Source organism: Aulonocara stuartgranti (assembly GCF_965226115.1).
Source record: "Aulonocara stuartgranti genome assembly, chromosome: 23".
Classification (NCBI taxonomy): domain Eukaryota; kingdom Metazoa; phylum Chordata; class Actinopteri; order Cichliformes; family Cichlidae; genus Aulonocara; species Aulonocara stuartgranti.
In genome coordinates, this window is record NC_138958.1 from 16,157,906 (window position 1) to 16,180,824 (window position 22,919).

Genomic DNA, 22,919 nt, shown 5'->3' on the forward strand with positions numbered 1-22,919 from the left:
AAGCATACAAGCTGATATTTAGTGACTTCAGTGACTTAGTCATTTCAACTGAAGTAGTGATTTAACCCTTTAAGACCTACCATAGAACCAAGTCCGCCAGAGCTTATATTATATTTTTACATGCTGTAGTGCCATTTTTGGGAGCATTTCAAGTTGCTATACATCAATACAACCATTATAGCCCAGATTTTAATAATATGTATTCATTAAGTGCATAGTAATTACATAAATTGCAAAAAAGTGCAATAAACTACAAAAAAATTGAAAATCGTTTTTGCTTTTTTAACATATATTTGTAGTTAGAGAAATTTAAGAGGCTTATCCCTCAAAACTGTAAATACAAAAAAGTTGCACAAAATAGTTTCCCACCACAGGAAATTTATTTTGAGTGTCTTCATAGTTTTATTTTTGAAATACACCAATTTTTATACACTGCAGGAAAAACGAAAATAAATATTATAGTGCAAATTTGCAAAAAAGCAGCATATGCATCAAAATAAACTATTTCCAGCAGTGCAATATGAGTCCTAAGCATCCCAGAAACGACACAGAAAGTCATAAAGTCAAAGATAACTTTTAAAAAGACCAGTATAGGCCCTGAGGCCCTAATGGTAAAAAAGACTACATTTCCGCGAAAATGACATCACTTCTGGTTTCGGGCAGGTAATGGGGGAAATGCAAAAGTTCGCGCTGACGTCTATTCCAACGTAGGAAGTGTTATGAACAGCTGATCGGATCGGCAAAGCGTGTTTCTGGAATATTATGTTTTTGTTCCTGCAAGCGCTTTTTATGCAGTTCTTGCAAAGCTTTATGTGGAAGGAAACTGTGACCTAGGACAAGCTGATGGCATAAGATGTAAGTACAACTCCTCCGGTTTCATATGCAAAAAAAATTTTTGCGCTAGCTTACGTGGTTGCAGTGCTACCGGGATTTAAAAATAGTTACGCAAAACAGAGCGTGCCCGCTCCGATCGGCTCTAAAGGGTTAATACTGCTGCTTGACATACAATAGGGTCATAAATATGTTGGAGGGTTACCTAGGCAACCAGAGCCTGGAACGTCCACTAGCAACCAACCGTCAGTGACAGAGTAATTCGCATCAAGGAAATTGCTTCCTACGTGGATAGGGCTTCAGGATTTTGTTACTGTGTAGCCTGTGTTCTCTCATGACATATCTACAGTTACAACCTGTAATGTGAGGCCTCTAGGATGGGATCACTACCTTTACTCTAGCCTGTGTTTACTCTAGTCTGGCTGATAGCTTTTACACTCTACTATGGAGAGACCAATTGCTGTGAAGGAAGTAAAAAACCTTTTATCTCTCTTCTGAAATAGCACACACATAGCTGTTCAGTAATACATGTATAATCCAACGTGAGCTAGACTGTATCTGACTACAGTAACTTAACAACTACTGCCAGTGTGAACTACACAATAGCTTCTGGTATATAATTCATGTTTTGAAAAAATGTTGGTTTCATGTCTGTGTATATGTGTATGAGGAATACCAAGCAAAGCAAACATGTCAAATATTGTTGGGTAGGTGATCTCAAAATGTATTTATTAGTTGTTTCACATGACCTATTGCTATTTATTTAGTTAGTTAGTTTTTAGTGTGCTGTAGTGTGCTCTTATCCACACCAACAAGAATTATTGTGCTGCGATTATTAGCATGTTAACTGCAGAACACAGTAGCTCAAGTTCAGTTAACACAGCCGGTACCTCAATCTGAAAATGCAACTGGTGGTATTTTGTGAAGGTTGCACACCATTTCACACTCACGAGATTAGAAATAAGAGAAAACAAACACTGACTAAAATGGATGTAGCATCTGCTTTACTTCTGAGCAATGCATCTCTCATGCTTTAGTTCTGATGAGTTTGATTGAGAATCTTTAGAAGGGGTTCTGCATATCTGAATCATAGCATATTCATAATATCTGCCAACTCACTGTTATATGACTTTTATTTAGTCTTTACATTTAAAAAAAAAATCTCACCTTTAGCCTTATCATGAGGGTAAGAGGGTATTGTATTGTATTTCAGTATTCTTTTAAGCGTTTCTTTCTCTCCCCATAAAGCTCAAGCGTGTTTATTTTGATCACCACAGCATCTTTGTGAGCTTAATTTTAGACACCAATTACGTATATGTATGTATTTATGTATATATACATAAATACATACATACATACACACACACACACACATACACACACACACACACATATATATATATATATATATACACATATATATATATATATCAAAAAAAGGGCAGTTGGTTCATAGACCTCGAGCCCCTCGTTGAACTTTAGGGCTGTGAAAGTTCAGTAGTGTTAGTAGGGCAGCCAGACTGTTGAGAACAGGTAATACTTTTAAACTGGATTCTGAAATGGACTGAAAGAAGGCCAGTACAGTTGTGATGTGATTATGCCATTTCTTCTGCATTTTGGTCAGCGACAGAATAACAACCTAACAAGTTTAACATACAAAGAATTCCAGTAGTCTAATCAAGAGGTAATAATGGCATGAATTAGTTTTTCCAAGTCAAATGGGAGGAGGTAGACCTTTACTTTACTGAGAAGCCTTAAGCAAAAAAAAGGTTCTTTCAACAACAGGTTTAATCAGTTTATCAAGTCAGTCAGTCAAAAATCAGGCCAAAGTTCCTTACAATCAGGTGACAGTCAGAAGGCAACTGACTAATGATGTTATCATCAGTGTTGGGACTAACGCGTTATTAAGTAACGCGTTACAGTAACTACGTTATTATTGTGGTAACGAGCACGGTAACTAGTTATTATGCCAAAACCGGGAACGCGTTACTCGTTACTGGGATTTAGAGTCAGGTGAACTGAACTTCAGGTAAGAAGTTATAACCTGCAGTCCATCTGGGTCAGATATGAAGCAAGTTTAGTTGAAGTTTATTTTCGTTATGCTGACTTTTTCGTACTGCGTGCTAGCTAGCATGACGGAGTTTCTATACATCTATGTTACTGATGTTGAACTTTATTTTGTTCATAAGGTTAATTATTAGAGTTGCCAACCATCCCGTAAAAAACGGAATTGTGATCGGCTTTTCTCTCTTGTTTATTTATCGCCCACTTTGCGCCAGAAAGAGGACACCAGCGGATGTCGCGGTAAACAACAGCAGCACGTTTAAGTTTGATCAGCTGTTGTTAGAATTTATTTAATATTAATTTCTACTATCAGCTGATGTTGGCTGGAGCCACAGCTGTAAAGCTGCTGGTCATGATATCGGTTTGGTTATGTGATGAGAGGGAAACATGAAGAGGAAACCAGGAGATGTCCTTACTGAATCATCAGAGCTGTGATGGAGAAACAGGTTTACCTTTTAGTTAACATGAATGAGTTGAAGAGAAGTTATGAACTGTTTCTGAGAGATAAATAACACCAGGATCCTTTTCTAAGTAGCTGACAGCTGGTAACTGTGCAGGGGCGGGTCTAGCAAAGTGTTGCCAGGGGTCCATGTAGGGCATTAAAAGGGAAAGGGGGGCACAAGGAAATACTTTCTTATTCTCATTTAAAATGTCTCACTTTTAAAAAAATAATTATCTGAGTCTTTATTATCTGAGGCAACAAACAATTGATAGATTGATACATATATACCATCAGAACAGTGTACATCACCGTCACAACAGTGTTTATTTTCATTCAAAGGCTTTATGATTTTTCCTATAATGGTGGGCCGGTCTCTAGTCAAAATGCCCGGGACGATTTTTTTGTCCCAGTCCAGCCCTGTATGCAGCTCATCTGCAGTCTGGTGTTACCTACATCTTCCTATTCAGAAGGCAGAATTTCCGAGTTCTGAGTACAATCGAAAGCACCACGACTGCAGTTTTTGTGTTGGATGTAAAAAGCAGGCTAGGATAGAATCAGGCGTGGGATTTCTCTCGTGGAAATGTGCACATTATTTTTTCCTTTCTATTGGTAGGTGGCACAGTGCACTTGTGGCAAGTAAGCAAGCTAGAAGACTGGCAATCTTGCTGGGTATCCAGTTACGGAAGCAACACATTAACAAGAGAATTCTGAGAAAAACCAAAGTTACTTTCCCTAGTAACTAGTTACTCTGAAAGTCACGAGTAACTTGAAGTAACTGAGTTACTTTTGATAGGAGTAACTAGTAATGTAACTAAGTTACTAATTTAAAGTAACTTACCCAACACTGGTTATCATACATATATAAAAGGTTTAGTTGCTCAAATAAAGATCTGGTACAGACAGAAATGTCTGTAAATTATCAGCAAAGCAATGAATGAAAATGGGAGCCACAGTGGCACCATGAAGTATCCTAGAAGTACATGGAGACAGACATGATGAACACTATTCTGAAAAGTCCCAGAGCACAAGGACAAAAGAATTTCCAGAATCAACAATTAAAAACCTGGTCAAAAAACTCTTAAAAGGGATTTTTTTTTGCTATGTTGTGATTTGAAACCAGAAAGAAACTTCTCCGACATACTGTTTAAATACTACTAGAACTGTAGTTGGTCACAAGCTGATTTTTCTGTTCTTTCCTTTTCTTTTTTGATAGAAAGGGGAACTTAGAAATGGGCTTAAAGTTTGAGGGAATGGAGAAATCAAATTCATCTTTCTGATGGAGGGGCTGTACTACAGCATGTCTGAAAGCAGTTCGGACACAGCCAGACATCAGTGAGGAATTAATTACGTCAACAATACACGGACCAAAGAGCACCAAAGAGAAAATGCCTCATCGTAGAAATCTTTTCTTCAAAAACTGTAAGGATTTTTTCAAAATGTGCCAGTCAGGGTACAATACAAGTACAATCACAAGGATTTATAAGAGAGGGAAGAGTGCTGAAAAGAAAGTGAGGTATGTGGCTGTTGTTTAACACAAAGTTTGATAAAAATTGGGGTTTTCCCAGCATGGCTATCTGGTACTCCAGCAGACTTTTTCTTATAATGTGTAAAGAAACTTGAAGTTGATCCTTCTTCCATCTTCTCTTAGTACATTGACAAGAGTGCACGTAGTATCATTCAACCACAGGCCTTTCACTGGTTTAACCTTTAAGCCTGACAAACAGCTGACCCCCCCACACTGGCACCATCTTCCCAAGCAGAAGTAGAAAGAGGTGTTTACTAAAAACATCAGCAGACCTTTTTTAAACATGGAACAAAAGTCAGGTACTCAGGAGCCTGATTAGGCGAGAGTTAATGGACTGATTCAAGGCTACATCCATAGGGTGTGTGAAAAATATCCATTTTATTAGTAATATATAACACTGATGCTTTAACAAATTCAAACACGGGAAAGAGATGAAAGCAGTGAAAGGACATATAAAGAGGTAATGACTGACTTGAAATAAAGGCAAGGAAAAGGAAGAGAACATGAAGTATAAGGGAAAAAAGTATGAATATAAAAATAAATCTTTGAGAGTTTTCAAAAGGTTGTAGACTCTTGTGAAGTAAACACCAAGCAGACATTCACTTTTATCACCAAATGAATGCAAAGAGGTGAAACGAGACACATTGTCAAGCTTAGTTCCACCTCAGCTGGATAGTTATTGATTTTTTCCCCCCCTTTCTTCTTAGTCGGTATCCCCTCTGTCTATCCTTTTCAAGTTCTCACTGTCTGTCCAGGTGCTGGATGTAATTGGATTCCCTCACTGAAAACCTGTGATTTTAAAACTCTGCTGGAGTGAGTTCTGACAGCTAGTCATACTTTGCTGGCGAACACTTCTAGCCAGTCATCAATATCTAAGTGTAAATATCCACATTAATTATTTACACATGGAATACATACAATAATATACTTAAGTGTACCGATACCGATATTTGTATACCTTCATGCTTCTGACCACAGCTAAAACCTCAACTCCATATAGTCAATACATGCCACAATAGACATTATTTAAACATCACTTACTAAAAGTACTAAAAGAACAACTGAAACACCAAATAATGAGGACAAATCAGAAAGTTGCTCTGTGTTGTAATAATTAAGTAGACATTCAACCAAAGGAAAAAAGAAACAAAGACATCAGCATTCAAAGACATGTTTTAACTCAGACAAAAGCGAAGGGCAGACTGTAGAGAGACTGCTGAACCCTGGTGAATACTTCATGGGTGAGAAAATAAAACATCTAGGTGTCTTCAATTGGGGTCAAGCACAGCCAACAGAAAAGCACCGAGAACAAAATGTTAATGAATGAAGAGGAGAATGCTTCTAAAGGTATCACTGTCGCTACCGTCAGACACTGCTTTAACTGTTATCATGTACTCATTTGTGCTGGAACCAAATGCATGTTTTGTATCTGCGTACATCACAATACAGTTTCAAATATAAAATCCAATATCAGAGGTGTTTTTTTAAAAAGATATTTCCCTTGTGGGATCAATACTGTAGCTATCTATCTATCTATCTATCTATCTATCTATCTATTTGATCATTCCTATAACCTGTAGTCTCTATATACTTCTCTGTCCTCTGTTTGGCAGCATTGTCATGCCATCCCATCCCTCCTCATCTTTAATTCTCCCACATTTTCTTCATTTATCCCTGATTGTCTGTTATGTGACTTCTCTCCCCCTCTCTCTCGCGCTCTCATTCTCTTCTTCTGTGGTATTACTGCAGAAGGATCCAGGGGAGTTAGTGGCTGATTAGGCAGAAGAACCAACTTAAGCCTGGTTATTGGTCTCTTTTTTTTCCCTCTCACTACAGACACGGGCACACACACAATATGGCAGGTGGGAGAACCCTAAGATGAGGGGTCATGGTGCAGCATAGGGAAAAGAATTACTTACCAATAAGTCACATAATAACTTGTTTGGTGAGCTCAAGTAGATTTTTCTTTGTGTATAGCTGTAGTCAGCTGGCATGTGCTGGTACTTCAATATTTACGGATCTACTCAAGATTATGGCACAGCCTGCAATGTACCAGTCTAATGAAGTAAACTTACCAGTTTAACCTGCTGTACCAAACTGTCAAATTTAATGCAACTTTTGAGTAACACAAACTACTGTACTTCAGTTAGTGTAAGGAGCTTGGAGAAGAAGCGACTGGACTTCTTCAAGTTTCTTGAAGACATTTCAACTGTCTTCCAAGAAGCTTCTTCAGTTCTAAAAACAGATGATGGTACGGAAGAGGATTAGGGCCACTGGAAAAAAAAGTGGGCACGTCTTTTCCCCCCGTTCTTTTGCAGAATTCTGAGATTGAAGTCAGAATTCACAAAACCATAATAACTAAAATATGTGATGTTTGCACTTACTGAACAGTCCTTACCTTTAAAAATAATCTTCCTCACCTGTCCTGTCTTCCTTACATCTCTAATGTGTCACACTTTAATCTTTTTTCTCTCCCTGGCCAACTTTACGTTACCTAACACACACATTAGACCCATTTTTTGTTAAGCTGTATTTGTAATGTTGTTTGTAGTTGTATTAAGTTGTATTTAAAATGAAGGGGCATTTAAAAACCTTACTCTGTTTCTGAACACTCATTTTTCCAAAGCACTATAACAGTAACACAACTTTATTTAAATAAGCACCAGGAAGACATCAAAGAGATGAAAAGAAAAAAAAAACAAGACTGTACTGAAGGTATAGGCGAGCCATGAGATGTCATTCTTGTTTTATTACTGAGCAAGTCACTCCCATGTCTAAAATTAAGCTCACAAAGATGCATATTTATGCATTTACTTATGTATACATATTTATTTTTTCCAGTTGAACTTTATCTGACTTACAAATTGATGGTGTCAGAAGTCTCAGTCTCTCTCTTTTCTGTGAAGCATTGGTGTTAGCAATTAGCACAGAGATGATTTCAAATGTAAATATCTGACACTGAAAAAAAACCCAACACGCACACACACACACACACACACACAAACTGGAACATTCCTCAGTCTAATTTTAAACCCTATAACCCAGGCCTGTCCAGTAACTAAGCCCCTGAGTATCTTCTATTTTGGTGAGCACATTAGGTACAAGAACATGATCACACACACATACACTGAACTCCATGCCAGTTCCTGATACACTCCATCTCTGTGGCAGTTATTTGATTATACCCTGGGGCACCATATGAGTGAGAGACAATCTGAGCAAGAGAAGGGGAGAGGGTGTAGGAAAAAAATGAGACGAATTTGAATTTGACAGCGAGCAAAAGATGGAGAGACTGGGTGTGGGAGGTGGGAGAGCCGAGATAAAGAATAGTAGTGACAGTGCCTGGATCAATACCGTGTTGAGATATTCATTTGGACTCTGCTGGGGTTCCCAAAGTAAGCACACACTCTGTTCCTCTCTGTCTGTCTTCCTATCTTGCTCTCTTTATATCAGCATCTTATCCTCTCCCTTTCTGTCTGTCTTCCATCTCGATAGTTCACCACTGGGTGTCACTGAGGGAACAAAAGAGGCAACCTCAACCTCAGTTTGCTATTGAGAGCATCTGGATGGCAAGAGTGAACTTTTAACTGATCAAAGCTGGGATTCATTCACTTTTTAATTAAGACAATTTCGTAAATGAAGGGTTTATCATTTGCAGACCAGTGACTACTTCAATCTGCATTTGGAGTTGAGTGGATGGGAAATAATATGACCCCATCATTAGTGATAATGTAATATTTTGCATTGTGTATCTGCAAATCCATGCAGCATTACTGTGAAAGAGAAGGACCCTAATTACTCCAACAGCTTCTACCAGATGGTTCATGATGAGAATGAATCCCCCCAAAATATTTTTTTTACCAATAATATTTAAATGGTCCATTTCTAGCACCGTATAGTGGAAAGGTTTGAAGCTCCTATGTCACATGAATGAACCACGTAGTCAGAATAGGGACATTCTCAGAAAGGGCTCACTGAAGGCAGCATGGTTAAGAGCTTGGAGGCGCTTACGACTGCAGTGAATGCTCAGAATAACACCTTGTATGTTGGATTACATCAGGAAAGAATCAACTCAGAACAACATCTCTGGGTGGAGCTGGATTACACCTCGGATCAGTTGGCTGAGGTCTCAGAATCTGCTATGTGAGCAAAAAGAGTGACAAGACCACAGAATCGACGGCTAATAACATCACGGAGACGCTCGCAGCTATTAACGGGAGACTGAGAGACCAGTGTCGGAGTGTTAAAAAACAGCTTGAAATTCTCAATTACCATCATAACCCGGCTACCCCTTCGGCGCCAGCTCAAGGCTGGAGCCGAACAACAACTCCCTGATAACGACTGTGTTGAGCCTGTTCCTTCCCATTCCATGCAAGGCCACCTGGGTTGGCTGGAAGACTGTTTACTTAGCCTGGCAGGGTGAAGGGCACTGTCTCAGCTGAACTATGGACACGCACACACCTACATATACTGATACTGATAAGCACTCACTGACGCATCACCCTCCCTACCCCGGATCCAACGCCACCTCCAACGCTTACCTCCCCTCTGATGTGGACATCGGATCAGCTGGAGGCGCAGTCGAAAGATTGCAGCGGTCCCAGATCAGATGTACACACTGGAACTCTTTCCCATGTTGCTTGTCTGTGTTTATTGTGCTATGGTGTGTTGATACCTGTGCATTCCTGTATTATCCTTTTGTGTTGCACATTTCAATGTTTTTTTTTCCTCGCTACCTGGCCTGACCTGTCTCCCCAATGTGATGTTTGTATTGTATGTACGGTCGGCGAGGTCTGTCATCTCGGTTGTGGGCAAAAGACCTGCAACTGACAAATAAAGGCTATCTCATCATCTCATCTCATCATCTCATTCTTATCGTACACAGTCATAGAAAAAAAGTATTTTTAAATATTAATTGTCAAACTCAAACTTTAAGTTTCAACACCATTTTCCATTATGTTGCTACATGTACAACATTGTTACAGTAACTCAGGATGCTATTTGAAACACCAATAAAATAAAAATCCCTAATTTCTGAAAACCGTTTTTCACCCCATAGTGACTAAGCTTTTGATATTATTGTAATATTGTAAGTTCTATAAGTATGTATTTAGGCCATCATTACTCCAACAAAGCAAAATAATGTAAACATCGGAGAATATAGAAAATCACAATGCGGTTACTTATTTTAATGAAAAAAATCTGTATATAAATCACACTGTAATGACTGTCAGTCACCTTCTGTAATCTTTGTAGTTTGAAAGCTCGGATTCCGTGTGTTTGAAAGCGATTTGGTTTTAACTGGGAGCAATATGCTATCTGCTGGAATTGTTAATATACAACATTTAACTGGTCCTTATTGGGTGACATTAATAACAGCTTTCTTGTTGTCTTGACAGCTAAATGGATGAAAAACGAAAGAGGCATCTAAGATTTTCTGTTTGCCATCTAGGAATGCGAGTATTTCTTTATTTACCATTGAGATCAACAAAGCACATTATATTTAACATTTTCTGAAATGCTGTGCTGATTTCGCACACCCATGCAGTGTCTAGTACAATACTGTTTTCTTTCTAACACCTTTGATTATGTGGTTTGAGTTCATTGAGCACACTTATTTGCCCATGCTCTGCTTCACACAATTTGATGCAGGTTCACCTAGGTATGCCCTATATAGCTATGGTCCACTGGTTCAGACTGCTGAAAGGCTCTACTGGGGCAGCCATCAGGCATTTTAAATGATGACTTGATGCTGGCAAAATGCTTCTTGATGGAAAGGTAAGTGTACTTTTTTCCCAGATAGCTCAGGGACCTGTTCATCTTGTTTCCCCAGCTCATTCTAAAAATAGGTTGGAGAATCATTTTATACACCACTAAGGTTCGGTTCCCTAGTAAAGCCAGACTCCAAATCTATCAAGTGACAAAATTTTGCCTGGGTAACTTTAACAGCTGAACTTGCTTTTCAGCTTAAGTCACAAATTCAAGCTTCGACATGTGAACATGCAACTCTCTCTTCACCATGAATCATAACGCTCAAATTCACCCGTCAAGTGTTCACAGCCTTATGAACAGTAGAACCTTAAACACCATTGAAAATGTGAAAATGAGTTAAATGAAAACATCTATACAAAATAATCCAACAGCAACATGAGTGGATCTTGTTTGAGCAGAATAGCTAATAATAGATGAAGTCCAATCAAGCACCACCAGGAGATCCACTGTTTTGTCACCCAATGCTTTTAAAAACAAAGAACTTCCCCCACAGCATCTCAATGGAATTCAGATCTGAGCTTTGACCTAATCATTCCAGAACTCTCCATTTCTTAGTTTTCAGTCAGTCCTTGTGTTATTGTCATGTTGCAGGGTCCAGTTACTGCTTCAACTTTACTTCTTTCTACAGATGGTCTCACACATTTCTGACACCTCCACTGACACCTCATGACACTTCCATCTCCATGCTCCACAGCTGGTATGAGGTTCCTTTCCTGAAACGCTGAATTTGGTTTACTACAAAAATTAATTTTTAGACTCATCTGTCCAAAAACCATTATCCTAGAAATCCAGTAGTAGTCTTTGTCTATGTTCTATCTGGCAAATATCAAGCTGGCCTTCACGTGTCTCTTAGAAAGCAAACTTCCTTCTTGCACCTATTATTAGAATTAAACTTATGCAGTCTCTTTCTGACTTTAGAGGCTGCTGTAGGTCACGTAATTGCATTTTAGGGTTTTTGGAGACTTCTTTTAGCTCTCAGAGTGAACTTACAGTGGGGCAAAAAAGTATTTAGTCAGCCACCGATTGTGCAAGTTCCCCCACCTAAAATGATGACAGAGGTCAGTAATTTGCACCAGAGGTACACTTCAACTGTGAGAGACAGAATGTGAAAAAAAACAATCCAGGAATTCACATGGTAGGATTTGTAAAGAATTTATTCGTAAATCAGGGTGGAAAATAAGTATTTGGTCACCTCAAACAAGGAAAATCTCTGGCTCTCACAGACCTGTAACGTCTTCTGTAAGAAACTTTTCTGTCCCCCACTCGTTACCTGTATGAATGGCACCTGTTTGAACTCATCATCTGTATAAAAGACACCTGTCCACAGCCTCAAACAGTCAGACTCCAAACTCCGCCATGGCCAAGACCAAAGAGCTTTCGAAGGACACCAGGAAAAGTATTGTAGACCTGCACCAGACTGGGAAGAGTGAATCTACAATAGGCAAGCAGCTTGGTGTGAAAAAATCAACTGTGGGAGCAATCATCAGAAAATGGAAGACATACAAGACCACTGATAATCTCCCTCGATCTGGGGCTCCACGCAAGATCTCATCCCGTGGGGTCAAAATGATCATGAGAACAGTGAGCAAAGATCCCAGAACCACACGGGGGGACCTGGTGAATGACCTGCAGAGAGCTGGGACCAAAGTAACAAAGGTCACCATCAGTAACACACTACAACGGCAGGGAATCAAATCCCGCAGTGCCAGACGTGTTCCGCTGCTGAAGCCAGTGCATGTCCAGAATGAATGGGGCCATGTATCGTGAGATTTTGAGCCAAAACCTCCTTCCATCAGTGAGAACTTTGAAGATGAAACGAGGCTGGGTCTTCCAACATGACAATGATCCAAAACACACCGCCCGGGCAACAAAGGAGTGGCTCCGTAAGAAGCATTTGAAAGTCCTGGAGTGGCCTAGCCAGTCTCCAGACCTCAACCCCATAGAAAATCTGTGGCGGGAGTTGAAAGTCCGTGTTGCTCGGCGACAGCCCCAAAACATCACTGCTCTCGAGAAGATCTGCATGGAGGAATGGGCCAAAATACCAGCTACTGTGTGTGCAAACCTGGTAAAGACCTATAGTAGATGTTTGACCTCTGTTATTGCCAACAAAGGTTATGTTACAAAGCATTGAGTTGTATTTTTGTTATTGACCAAATACTTATTTTCCACCCTGATTTACGAATAAATTCTTTACAAATCCTACCATGTGGATTCATGGATTTTTTTTTCACATTCTGTCTCTCACAGTTGAAGTGTACCTCTGGTGCAAATTACTGACCTCTGTCATCATTTTAGGTGGGGGAACTTGCACAATCGGTGGCTGACTAAATACTTTTTTGCCCCACTGTACTTGGACAGCCAGACCTGGGAATGTTGGCAGTTGTTTTGAATGTCCTTCACTTGTAGAGTATTTTCCAGACAGTGGAATGGCTGATTTCAAATTATTTTGATATCTTTTTAAATCCCTTACCAGACTCATAAGCTGCTACAATCTTCTTTCTGAAGGCCTTTAGACAGCTCTTTTGATCTCACCATGGTGTTAAATCTCACTTCTATAGTTGGGAACACACCAAATTAAATGTCTGAGGTTTAAATAAGGTTAGGAAGATTTAAAGGGCAAGGCTCCATCAAAATGCAGAGTAAAAATGCCCTACTTATGTCCACCTGATGTGATACACCTTTGTTTAGGCATTATAAGTGGAAATAAATTACATTCTACTGAAAATGTTTAAAATCTTCCCTTCAGTTTTAATTGTTTAGTTATATTGATTTTAAATATACAGTATATATGTCAAAGTATGCTAAAAAACAAACAAACCCCCACATACTATTTTTTTCATATGACCAAAATGCTTAACTTCAGTCCAAATAAACTATTTAATGGGCCCACTTATGACTGTTGACATTGCTTAGTTTGTCCACCAACCCATGTTTAGAACCATAAAATCTTAAATCTTAAAAACTGTATACTGGTCGACCTCTGCTGGTCGCCAGTACTCATAAAAATGGTGAAATTATTCAAGTAGGAAAGTCATAATAGCAATTTTGTCATAAACAGGGCATCCCAGAATAAGGACTTAGTATCCCAATCATCAAAATAATAACAGCAACAAGCGAAATTAAATTAATAAGAGAAATTAAATGATTAGTCCATTAAATTATATAAAAAAAATATACATGCCTGGCAAGCCAACACAAGGAAGGATACACTACTTGTGTATTGTTGTGTAGCTAAGTCGTATTAATAGAAAGGATTAATCTGTCTTAGTGGATGGATATGCAGCAGTTTGAAGGCTGCCAACCCCAAATGGTGTTCAGCCATTTCATTAATGCCAAAGTACATTGTTATTAAACCCAGCGATACACGTACCTCCACAGGACGATCAACCACTGGGAACTTGCCAAAGAAGTCAAACGACGAGAGTGCACCATGTGTTATACAGCCTGTTTTCAAAGCAGTGCAGATTTACACCACAGTGTATCACTCCTACTACAAAGTTTGTACTACATGTTCACACACATGACCTCACTTAATCGAGATAACTTTAGATTTTGTTAATAACTTGATTTAGAATTAGAAAAAAAATCATGATGGGTGATAATAATAAAAAAAAATACACCACCATTTTTTTTATTGTATAGTTATTTTAATAATGTTATAGTCCCCCATGTGTTATAATACCTTTTTTTCTTAATTACATATGATCAATCTAGAACTTGGAATCTAGACTGGACTCAATTTCTTTTTAAAAGTACACAATGTCTACATAAGATTGCAAAATTCATATGGCATACAAAGCCATAAAGTCAAAGGAAAAATATGTACACCAATATCCTAAAACTGTGGTGAGGCAAAGGTTGGCCAAAGGTACTAAACTCTTTCTGATACTTCACAGGACCTCAGTAACTGTGCAATGGAGCAAGTGTGTAACTACTAGCACTCTTCAGTGACTTGTCCATCCAGCTAATCTCAGTAACTGAGCAATTCTTTTCTCAAGGTTCTTGATCAAAGAGGTGACAAGGGACTTAACAGTCACTCTTACAGAGCTTCAGAAGTCCTTTGTGAGGATAGAGCCATTCGAAAGGACAACTGTTTGAACAGCATGGCATCAATCCCCCCTCTTGTCACCCAGAGTAGCTGGAATTATGCCACTCTGCTCAGAAGGCTCGGTTGGAGTTTGCCTAACTCCTTTTAAAAGATTCTATGATCTGCAGGCTGAAAACTGGGCACATTTGGAAGAACTTCAAAAACCACCTCTGGTAGACACCAGGCATTGCTGTTGCCTGTCACATGGCGGTGGTAGCATCATGCTATTGGGTGAGATTCTTTGTATCAGGAAAAATAAATTTATCAGAATGAGTGCATGCATTTTAAGACTGAAGTGGAGATTCAGCTTTTAGTGCAACAGTGAACCAGCCCACCAGAGCCAAGTCCACACTAGAATTGCTTCTGACTATTACTGAGTGGCAAAGCAAATGTCTAGACTGTGACTTTAGCACACATTTAAATGTAGTGTTTCCTTCTTTCTTTCTTTTTCCTACACTTGTTTCCCCAAAATTAATTTTATGTATGCTCATGTGGGTCTTTACTGTATGCATCCCTTACAGTGAATCTCGGCCCTTGCAGCATCTTCCTGCATACCAAATTAGATGCATGTTGATCTGTCAGTACATGTTATGGCTACACAACAAGAAAACACCGACAGACAGCAGTGGCGCTGGGGCATTTTGCATGCATTCAGTCATGTATGATCCTATTACACTCACTGGGTTCGTGAGGGGAAACGGAACAGTTGAAGGACATCAAGTGAAAACTGCTGTTTCTCCTTGCATTTGACTGATGGTACCTAATTCTCACTAAAATCTACACTTTAACAAGCATACAAACATATTTCCTGACATACATGGAAACACATTTTGCTTGAAGACACATATGTTGAACCGGAGATATGTACTCAGACATGCATGACAACACATATGGAGACTTTAATATGCCTACTCATGTGGTTCAGAATACCTCTTAGACCCATAGAAAAGGTTTTCACTGATTTTAGTGTAGGGAGAGAAATCTATGTAAAAGCTGTCACCCTCTCTTCTAATCATAAATTAGCCACTGGGTTATGAGTTTGAACTTCAAATGGCCTCATACCCTGTGTCTCTCTCATTTAGAGGCATTAGACATGAGAATGTGGTTATGCAATTTCAAACTGAATAAGAAGAAAGCTATTATTGTGCTACAGTTAGAAACCTCTCCTTAACAACAAGATGCAACATTTGTCTTTAATATGTTTAATTTAGTTTTTTTTTGTTTTACATGGTGTACTTAAGCTAAACAGGGCAAAGAATCAGGTTTGGAAAAATATAACACAACCTAAAACTAACAAACCTGCAATAAAGCGATGCATTTATACACACTTTTTTTTATTTTAATTGTTACTGTTAACAATCAGATGCTGTCTCAGCTGATTCTTGAATCAGAAGGACTGACTGATTAAAGGTTTACATGTCAATGTTGTAGTTGTCGTACATGTCGTAGTTCTAAGGTACCTGTCTGATGTATTTAATGGTGTGTGTGTGTGTAGTTAGCAGCAGCATAGTGGGATGGATTGATATCCGGTGAATCACCAAGGCAGCCTAAGACATTCAATTTTTCCACATCAAAGAGCTCTACGGCTGCCTTTGATTGTTTAAAGCTATTGTCCTGGATGATGATATGGTACCAATAACTTGTGATACTTGTGCCTGGATATCAGCAAACAACATGCTTGTGTTCACTCTGCATTCATTCTGTTTACTTCAGACAGTGGGAAGGTCAGAAGCAGTGTTTAATAGATGATGTGATTTCCATTGTGTTTTCAACATTTACACATTTGAATTGTTTTGATTGAGCTTGAATTTAGCCTTAAACTACAAAGAAATTTTAAAATCGTTTTTGTTTTGTTTTTTACGTATTTTTCTAGTTACAGAAATGTCAGAGGTATATCCTTCATAAGCGTAAATGCAAAAACTGCAGCAAAAATGAAAATAGATATAATTGCGCACAATTTACAAAAAACCTGCATGTGCATCAAAATAAATGATCTCCAATACTGCAATCAAAGTTCTAAGTGTCCCAGGAACTATAAAGAAAGGCATAAAGTGACTTTCAATAGCACCAGTGGAACTTTGAAAGACCCTGAAGAAAAAACGTTTGCAGTTAATGACATTTATTCCAACATAGAAAGTGGTATGAACAGTTGATGATATTGGAAAAAAGCATTTATCTGGATTATTATGTTTTTGTTGTTGCATGCACTTTTTACGTGATTTTTGCAAAGCCATTAGTGGAAGGAAACCATGGTGTGAGACAATTTAATGTATGATATGTAAGTAAAACTTCTTCATTTTCATATGGAAAAAAATGATTGCTCTAGCTTATTTGGTTGGAATTCTAACGGGATTTAAAAATAATTACGCAAATTGGGATCGCTGGTGATACCATGGGCTTTTAAGTGCTAATATAAGGGCTATATTATATATATTTTAAGGTTCCTAATACTTACACTCCAATTGATCAATTTATGATCATCTTGGAAAACAATATTCACTTTTGTCATGTTTGTAGTGCACGCATTATATGTCAAAGATGGATGATTCAGTGTAAATGTGAGTCTCTAGTATAAGATTTGTGGGAACACCATGGTCTACCAGGATCCACCAGTCTATATAGGTCAGACAGCTAGTGCTTCAATGATTTGCCAGAACATTAATCCAGCCAAGGGACATAATCCAGCCAGTGGTCACACTGTCATACTTTAAATGAGAAGAGTTAGCTAATAGTGAGTCTATCAAAATAGATGCATAAATAAATCATCATCTGTGTGAACGATTTAGTGGTTTCTAAGAAGAATACAGTACCTACTGAATGAAAGTTAATACACAAATTAAGTATGTTATTAAAAAAGGATCTTTACCTGGTTAAAATCAGAAGGCAACCTTTGTAGCCGAAAAGTGAAGCCAACGCAGAACTGCTGAAAACTGCAGCCCCTTTGGGGCTGGAAAAGGGAGTCCAAAACTAATGGATGATGTCACTGTGGCTACATCCGTATCTTGGCTAAAATACAATTTGGAGATACCGGGGAATTATACAATTTCCTCTGAAAGCGCCTTGTTATTTTCCTGTTCACAAAATGTTTCACCAAAATGAAAGGCAAAATAAGGAAAGCCTCTACAGAGGCCCCTTTCATTTCCATCGTCTCTTCAACAGATTATAGAGGGTATGGGAGTATGGCTTGGGAAAAACTTTGGCACAGTCTATTCCTGAGGAGGTAATTGATACCAATACTAAAACCTCTAATCCAGTTGATTGGACTGAACATCTGTTGAGGGTGTATATAAGTATGTTCGTGTATGTGTGTTTGAGAGAACTGGGCACTGCTGAGGCAGGAATGAGAGAGCGATGGAAAAAACCTTTCATTTTCTATTAAAGTGGTGTGGATGACACACAAAGAGGAGAGATACAGACAGGAACAGCAGTGAGAGAGGGCTGATGAAGATTAATAACTAAGGGATGCAGGGAAAAGTAAACCCTTAAATCAGTTTATCTACTTTATTTGCAGAAAAGGATTTACTTGCCTTATTGGGCTGACATTAATCTATATTTTATGGAATTTGTGGTATATATCATTGCACTGGAAGTTATATGAGGATACTGTATGTTAATGAGGAAAATAATGGACAGTCTCCCATATATCTGCTTAAGTGTCTATATTCTTGGGGCTGTGATGACTTACCAGAATGTTTATGCTCCTAGTTAGGATAAGGAGACATGGAGTATTAAGAGGAAGGGGAGGAGATGTCAACAGAAAGGACAAAACAGCAAAAGCAAGAAGAAGTATACAGCGTCATAAAACGAAGAAGTGAAATATTACGAGGAAATTAAAGCACGGGGAACAAACTTGTACTCTTTTATTCATGCTGGGTAACAGAAAAACACGAATAGAAATGGATTTGCAAAAAAATGCTGCTTGGAGGCCCTTTTATACTGGATGAATACCTGGCAGTTTAATAATGACATTGATCACAGTTACTTATTTTTTTATATTTCCCCGAGCTTTGTTGCTGGAATTCTGTTTTTTATTGTGACCTAAGCAACACTTTACAGTGAGTTAATAAAAACCTGCTTAGGTCGTTAAGATCAGGTAGGGAAAGAATCAGAAATGACCTTCAAGTCAATGAATCGTCCATTAATACTTTCCTAACTCCTAATCCTTTATGGACTTTATGGTAGATAATGATTATTTAATAAAGAACCAGCTAGAAGATCCTATAATTAATAGCTAACAAATAGTGCCTAATTTTCTATTAACCACTTTTCGCTAATTACCAACAGTTAACTTTTAATTAACTTGTTTCTCTGTCCATCAATTAAAGGGATGCGTCGATGTAGCGTCACTTTTTTTTCTTGACTTTTGTGGTGAACTGTTAATTTGGATCATGTAACACCTCATATTTCTCTCCCTGATGGACTGAAGGATGCTGTTTTGTCAGAAATCTATAATAAGATGTTATCTCATCTAATAGAAAGAGTGACTTTAGCTATTAGTTAAAAACCCTTCTGGTAATGAATCATAATGATTCTTTAAGGTAATATGAATGCAACCATTACGATGAATGCACTATTTAGAACCCTGGAAACCTTGGTGTCTGGGTGGATATGCACAAAATGAATGAGTGGATAAGGAGAAGATTTAGGGGGATATGAGACTTACCATGACTTTAACCTTTCTGAGCCTTTTACTTATCACTTTTTATGATAAGCATTTTGTGAATCAAAGGTATTTGGGATTTCAGATAAGGCAAATCCAGATTTCAGCAAAGCTGATAAGTAACTGTACATTGAGACATTAAGCTTAAAACCGGGTAAGTATTGTAACCTGATGAAACATTTGGTAATTCTTTTGGAACCACAGTCAGTCACGAAGATTCACACATGAGACTGGTACGCTGTATAACTTTGTTTGGGGGGGGGGGTTTATATTTGCATTAGGTTAGTAGGACGATGAAGCCTCAGCTTTGCCTTCAATAGTAATGTTTAAAGATTTTGTCAAGTTAAGCTGTGTTCCTAAGTACTCTGGTATTGATAGTAGTTTCAGTGCAGTTTATAATTGTTTGCACCACTAAGCTACATAAAGATGGGATCAGATGTGCTGTAAATATGCAATTATGAATAAAAGCATAAAACTGGCAAAAAAAATCCCACAAAACTAAAGAACAACAAATGCGAGCTGTTGAATAAGAATTTATCGTGTACTCTGGATCATGCTCTGAGCCAACGAACTCCACTGTTGTCTAAACACAATTAAACACACATAGCTGAGTCATACTGTTGCAATGGATGACATGTCGCTTTATTTTCATGAACATAGTATAGGGAGGCAATTTAGTGCATATGACTCACTTCTGAAAAAAAAAAACATCCCACCACCGTAAATGCTTTTTAAAGCATCAAATGTAAAATAATAACATTGAAAGTCTCCAACTTAAGCAAGATTTCTGACTCTTGAAAGAAGGAAAGGAAGAAAGAAAACAAAATATGCTAAATATCGGAGTTTTGTTCAGTGGCTTAAGTTGGCCTGTTGGCGTACAGTACTGGAGTTATGTAGTAAATTTTTTGGAGAATGTGAAATGCAGTGCACGCATTTCAAGTTCATTAATACAGCCTGCTTGTTCTACTACTTTCGCATTGTAGCGTGGGAGAGGTCCCCACTGGGAAAAAAGAAAAGAGGAAAAAAGTTCGAGTGCTACAGACAGCACACATGTACAACACATAATTTTACAGCATGAAACTAGATTTGGTTTTACTTGACCTTGTTAGTTAGGAATATATTATTATTAAAATCATTATTAAACAAAGTACTTTTAACATTAAACATGTTTAAATATAAACATAATTATCAAGGCTGTTACAGGCTGCTTTCAGAAATCTCTAAGGACACTATTTAGTGCAGTATAAAAAATATGTATCAGTTTCGAATGCACTGTACAGCAGTGCATCAGGAAGTGGTGTTCCACTGATGCACATTCCAGTTTGATACCAGCCTCACCTCCCCCATGATTTAGGCATATATGGCTAAATCATGCAGAAGCACATTCCACAGATCAATCAGTTATTTTGTACACAGACCTGTTCATCCCTCTGCTGAACATCACTGACGGTGCAATATCAAAACAAACCGCTGAACATCCAGTATCCAAACAAGTCCTAGGTTGAAAGAAAAAAATCCCAATATTCTGACCCCATCTTTGATATTACACCAAACTTTCATGCTCTGCACAGTTGTACAACTTCATAGGAACTTTTAAAACACTTGACCAAGGCAAGAGATGGTTTAAAAAATAGCTTTTCATGTTTCAGTCTCCACTTTTAAGTGATATAGAGGCCATTAAAGCCAAATATCGATAAATAATCTCTTCCATAAACAGACTGCTGTATCATGAAAAGATTGGTTTCAGTTTTCTGGACAGTCTGTATTTGCAGAACTAAATAAAAATGCTCGGCCTACAGAAAAAAGCTGATGATCTTCCTCAGTAATTGTAACTGGAGCAAACAGCCTCTCATAAATCAGCCCTGCTGAGTCAGCTACTACAACAGTGTGTTTTATTGCCTGCTTACGCAGAATTTAGTTTACTCCTAATACACAGATATGGAGATAAAAAATATTTAAAGCATTAAAATTTTAATGTTCCAGTGGGAGTATAACCAGTAGTCCATTTACAACAGTATGTAGGAGGAAAGTTAAAAATTAGGCTAATGCAATAGCGGTTTCTAGTTACGACCAGCGGTTGTAAAGAAACCTGTGGAGTGGAAGACATGTAGGGCGAAGGTGACAAAACAAACAATCAAAACCATTACTGGGCCCCAGGGTTTGAAGCACTGCAGAGTAGGAAGTTTGGCGTTAAACCAGTAAGTCTCTATTCAGTTATAATAATAATGTATACTTTATTGATCCCTGTGGGAAATTCCTCTATGCATTTAACCCATTCACTCTGTCACTTTACTGTAATCTGATTATTTTTTGCAAGTAACGAGTAAAGATTGCTAGTCCAAAAAAAAAAAAAAAAATTTGATTACTGTTACTATCTCGTAAGCATGCTGCGTTACCAAACTGTGATTTTGTTTGTGAGAGCGTCTCATGTCAGTAACGTACGAGTCTGTGGCAGCAACAGACGTGTGTAGATCAACAATGGATAACATGGAGTACGGGAGAGAGTACGACCACGCAGCATTTAAATTATTTTATTTTATGTGCTGCAAAAGGCAGAAAAGGTTTAAATGTTTAACAAATTTCTTCCAGTTAGAGGCTGTTGCATATAATTTAATTTTTGCTCGATGCAATGTGCATAAAGTTAAAAGAATAAAACAAGTTTTAAAAAGAGACTTTTTTATTTGATTACAATTTTAATTTATATGATGAATTATGCAGAAAAAATGAATTGGACTGAAAGGTCTTTTGCTTTATTACATATTCAGGTCGTGTATGATGTTTTAAAAAGTTAACTAAGTAATAAATTACTTTTGAAAATAAGTAATCAGTAAAGTAACTGGATTACTTTCTTGGAGAAGTAATCAGCAATTAGTAACTAATTACTATTTTCAAGTAACTTGACCAACACTGGTAGGCAGCATCCAATTTTAAACCCATTCTGGGAGGTGTAGTTAGATACAGGGAGTGCAGAATTATTAGGCAAATGAGTATTGTGTCCACATCATCCTCTTCATGCATGTTGTCTTACTCCAAGCTGTATAGGCTTGAAAGCCTACTACCAATTAAGCATATTAGGTGATGTGCATCTCTGTAATGAGAAGGGGTGTGGTCTAATGACATCAACACCCAATATCAGGTGTGCATAATTATTAGGCAACGTCCTTTCCTTTGGCAAAATGGGTCAAAAGAAGGACTTGACAGGCTCAGAAAAGTCAAAAATAGTGAGATATCTTGCAGAGGGATGCAGCAGTCTCAAAATTGCAAAGCTTCTGAAGCGTGATCATCGAACAATCAAGCGTTTCATTCAAAATAGTCAACAGGGTCTCAAGAAGCGTGTGGAAAAACCAAGGTGCAAAATAACTGCCAATGAACTGAGAAAAGTCAAGCGTGCAGCTGCCAAGATGCCACTTGCCACCAGTTTGGCCATATTTCAGAGCTGCAACATCACTGGAGTGCCCAAAAGCACAAGGTGTGCAATACTCAGAGACATGGCCAAGGTAAGAAAGGCTGAAAGACGACCACCACTGAACAAGACACA

General features: G+C 38.1%; 1 protein-coding gene across 11 annotated transcripts in view; it reads right to left on the reverse strand.

The window, feature by feature from the left end:
• The window catches only part of naaladl2 (N-acetylated alpha-linked acidic dipeptidase like 2), a 549,411-nt gene that overhangs the window by 94,781 nt on the left and 431,711 nt on the right, over positions 1–22,919 (reverse strand). Inside the window, exon 13 of one of the 11 annotated variants that reach the window (XM_082524419.1) lies at positions 19,710–19,964. The exons of the other annotated variants lie outside the window; for them this stretch is intronic. Coding sequence (XP_082380545.1) covers positions 19,725–19,964 — 240 coding nt within the window. The 3' untranslated portion in view covers positions 19,710–19,724. Of the gene's footprint in view, positions 1–19,709; positions 19,965–22,919 lie in introns of those variants that run through there. 11 annotated transcript variants of the gene reach the window in all.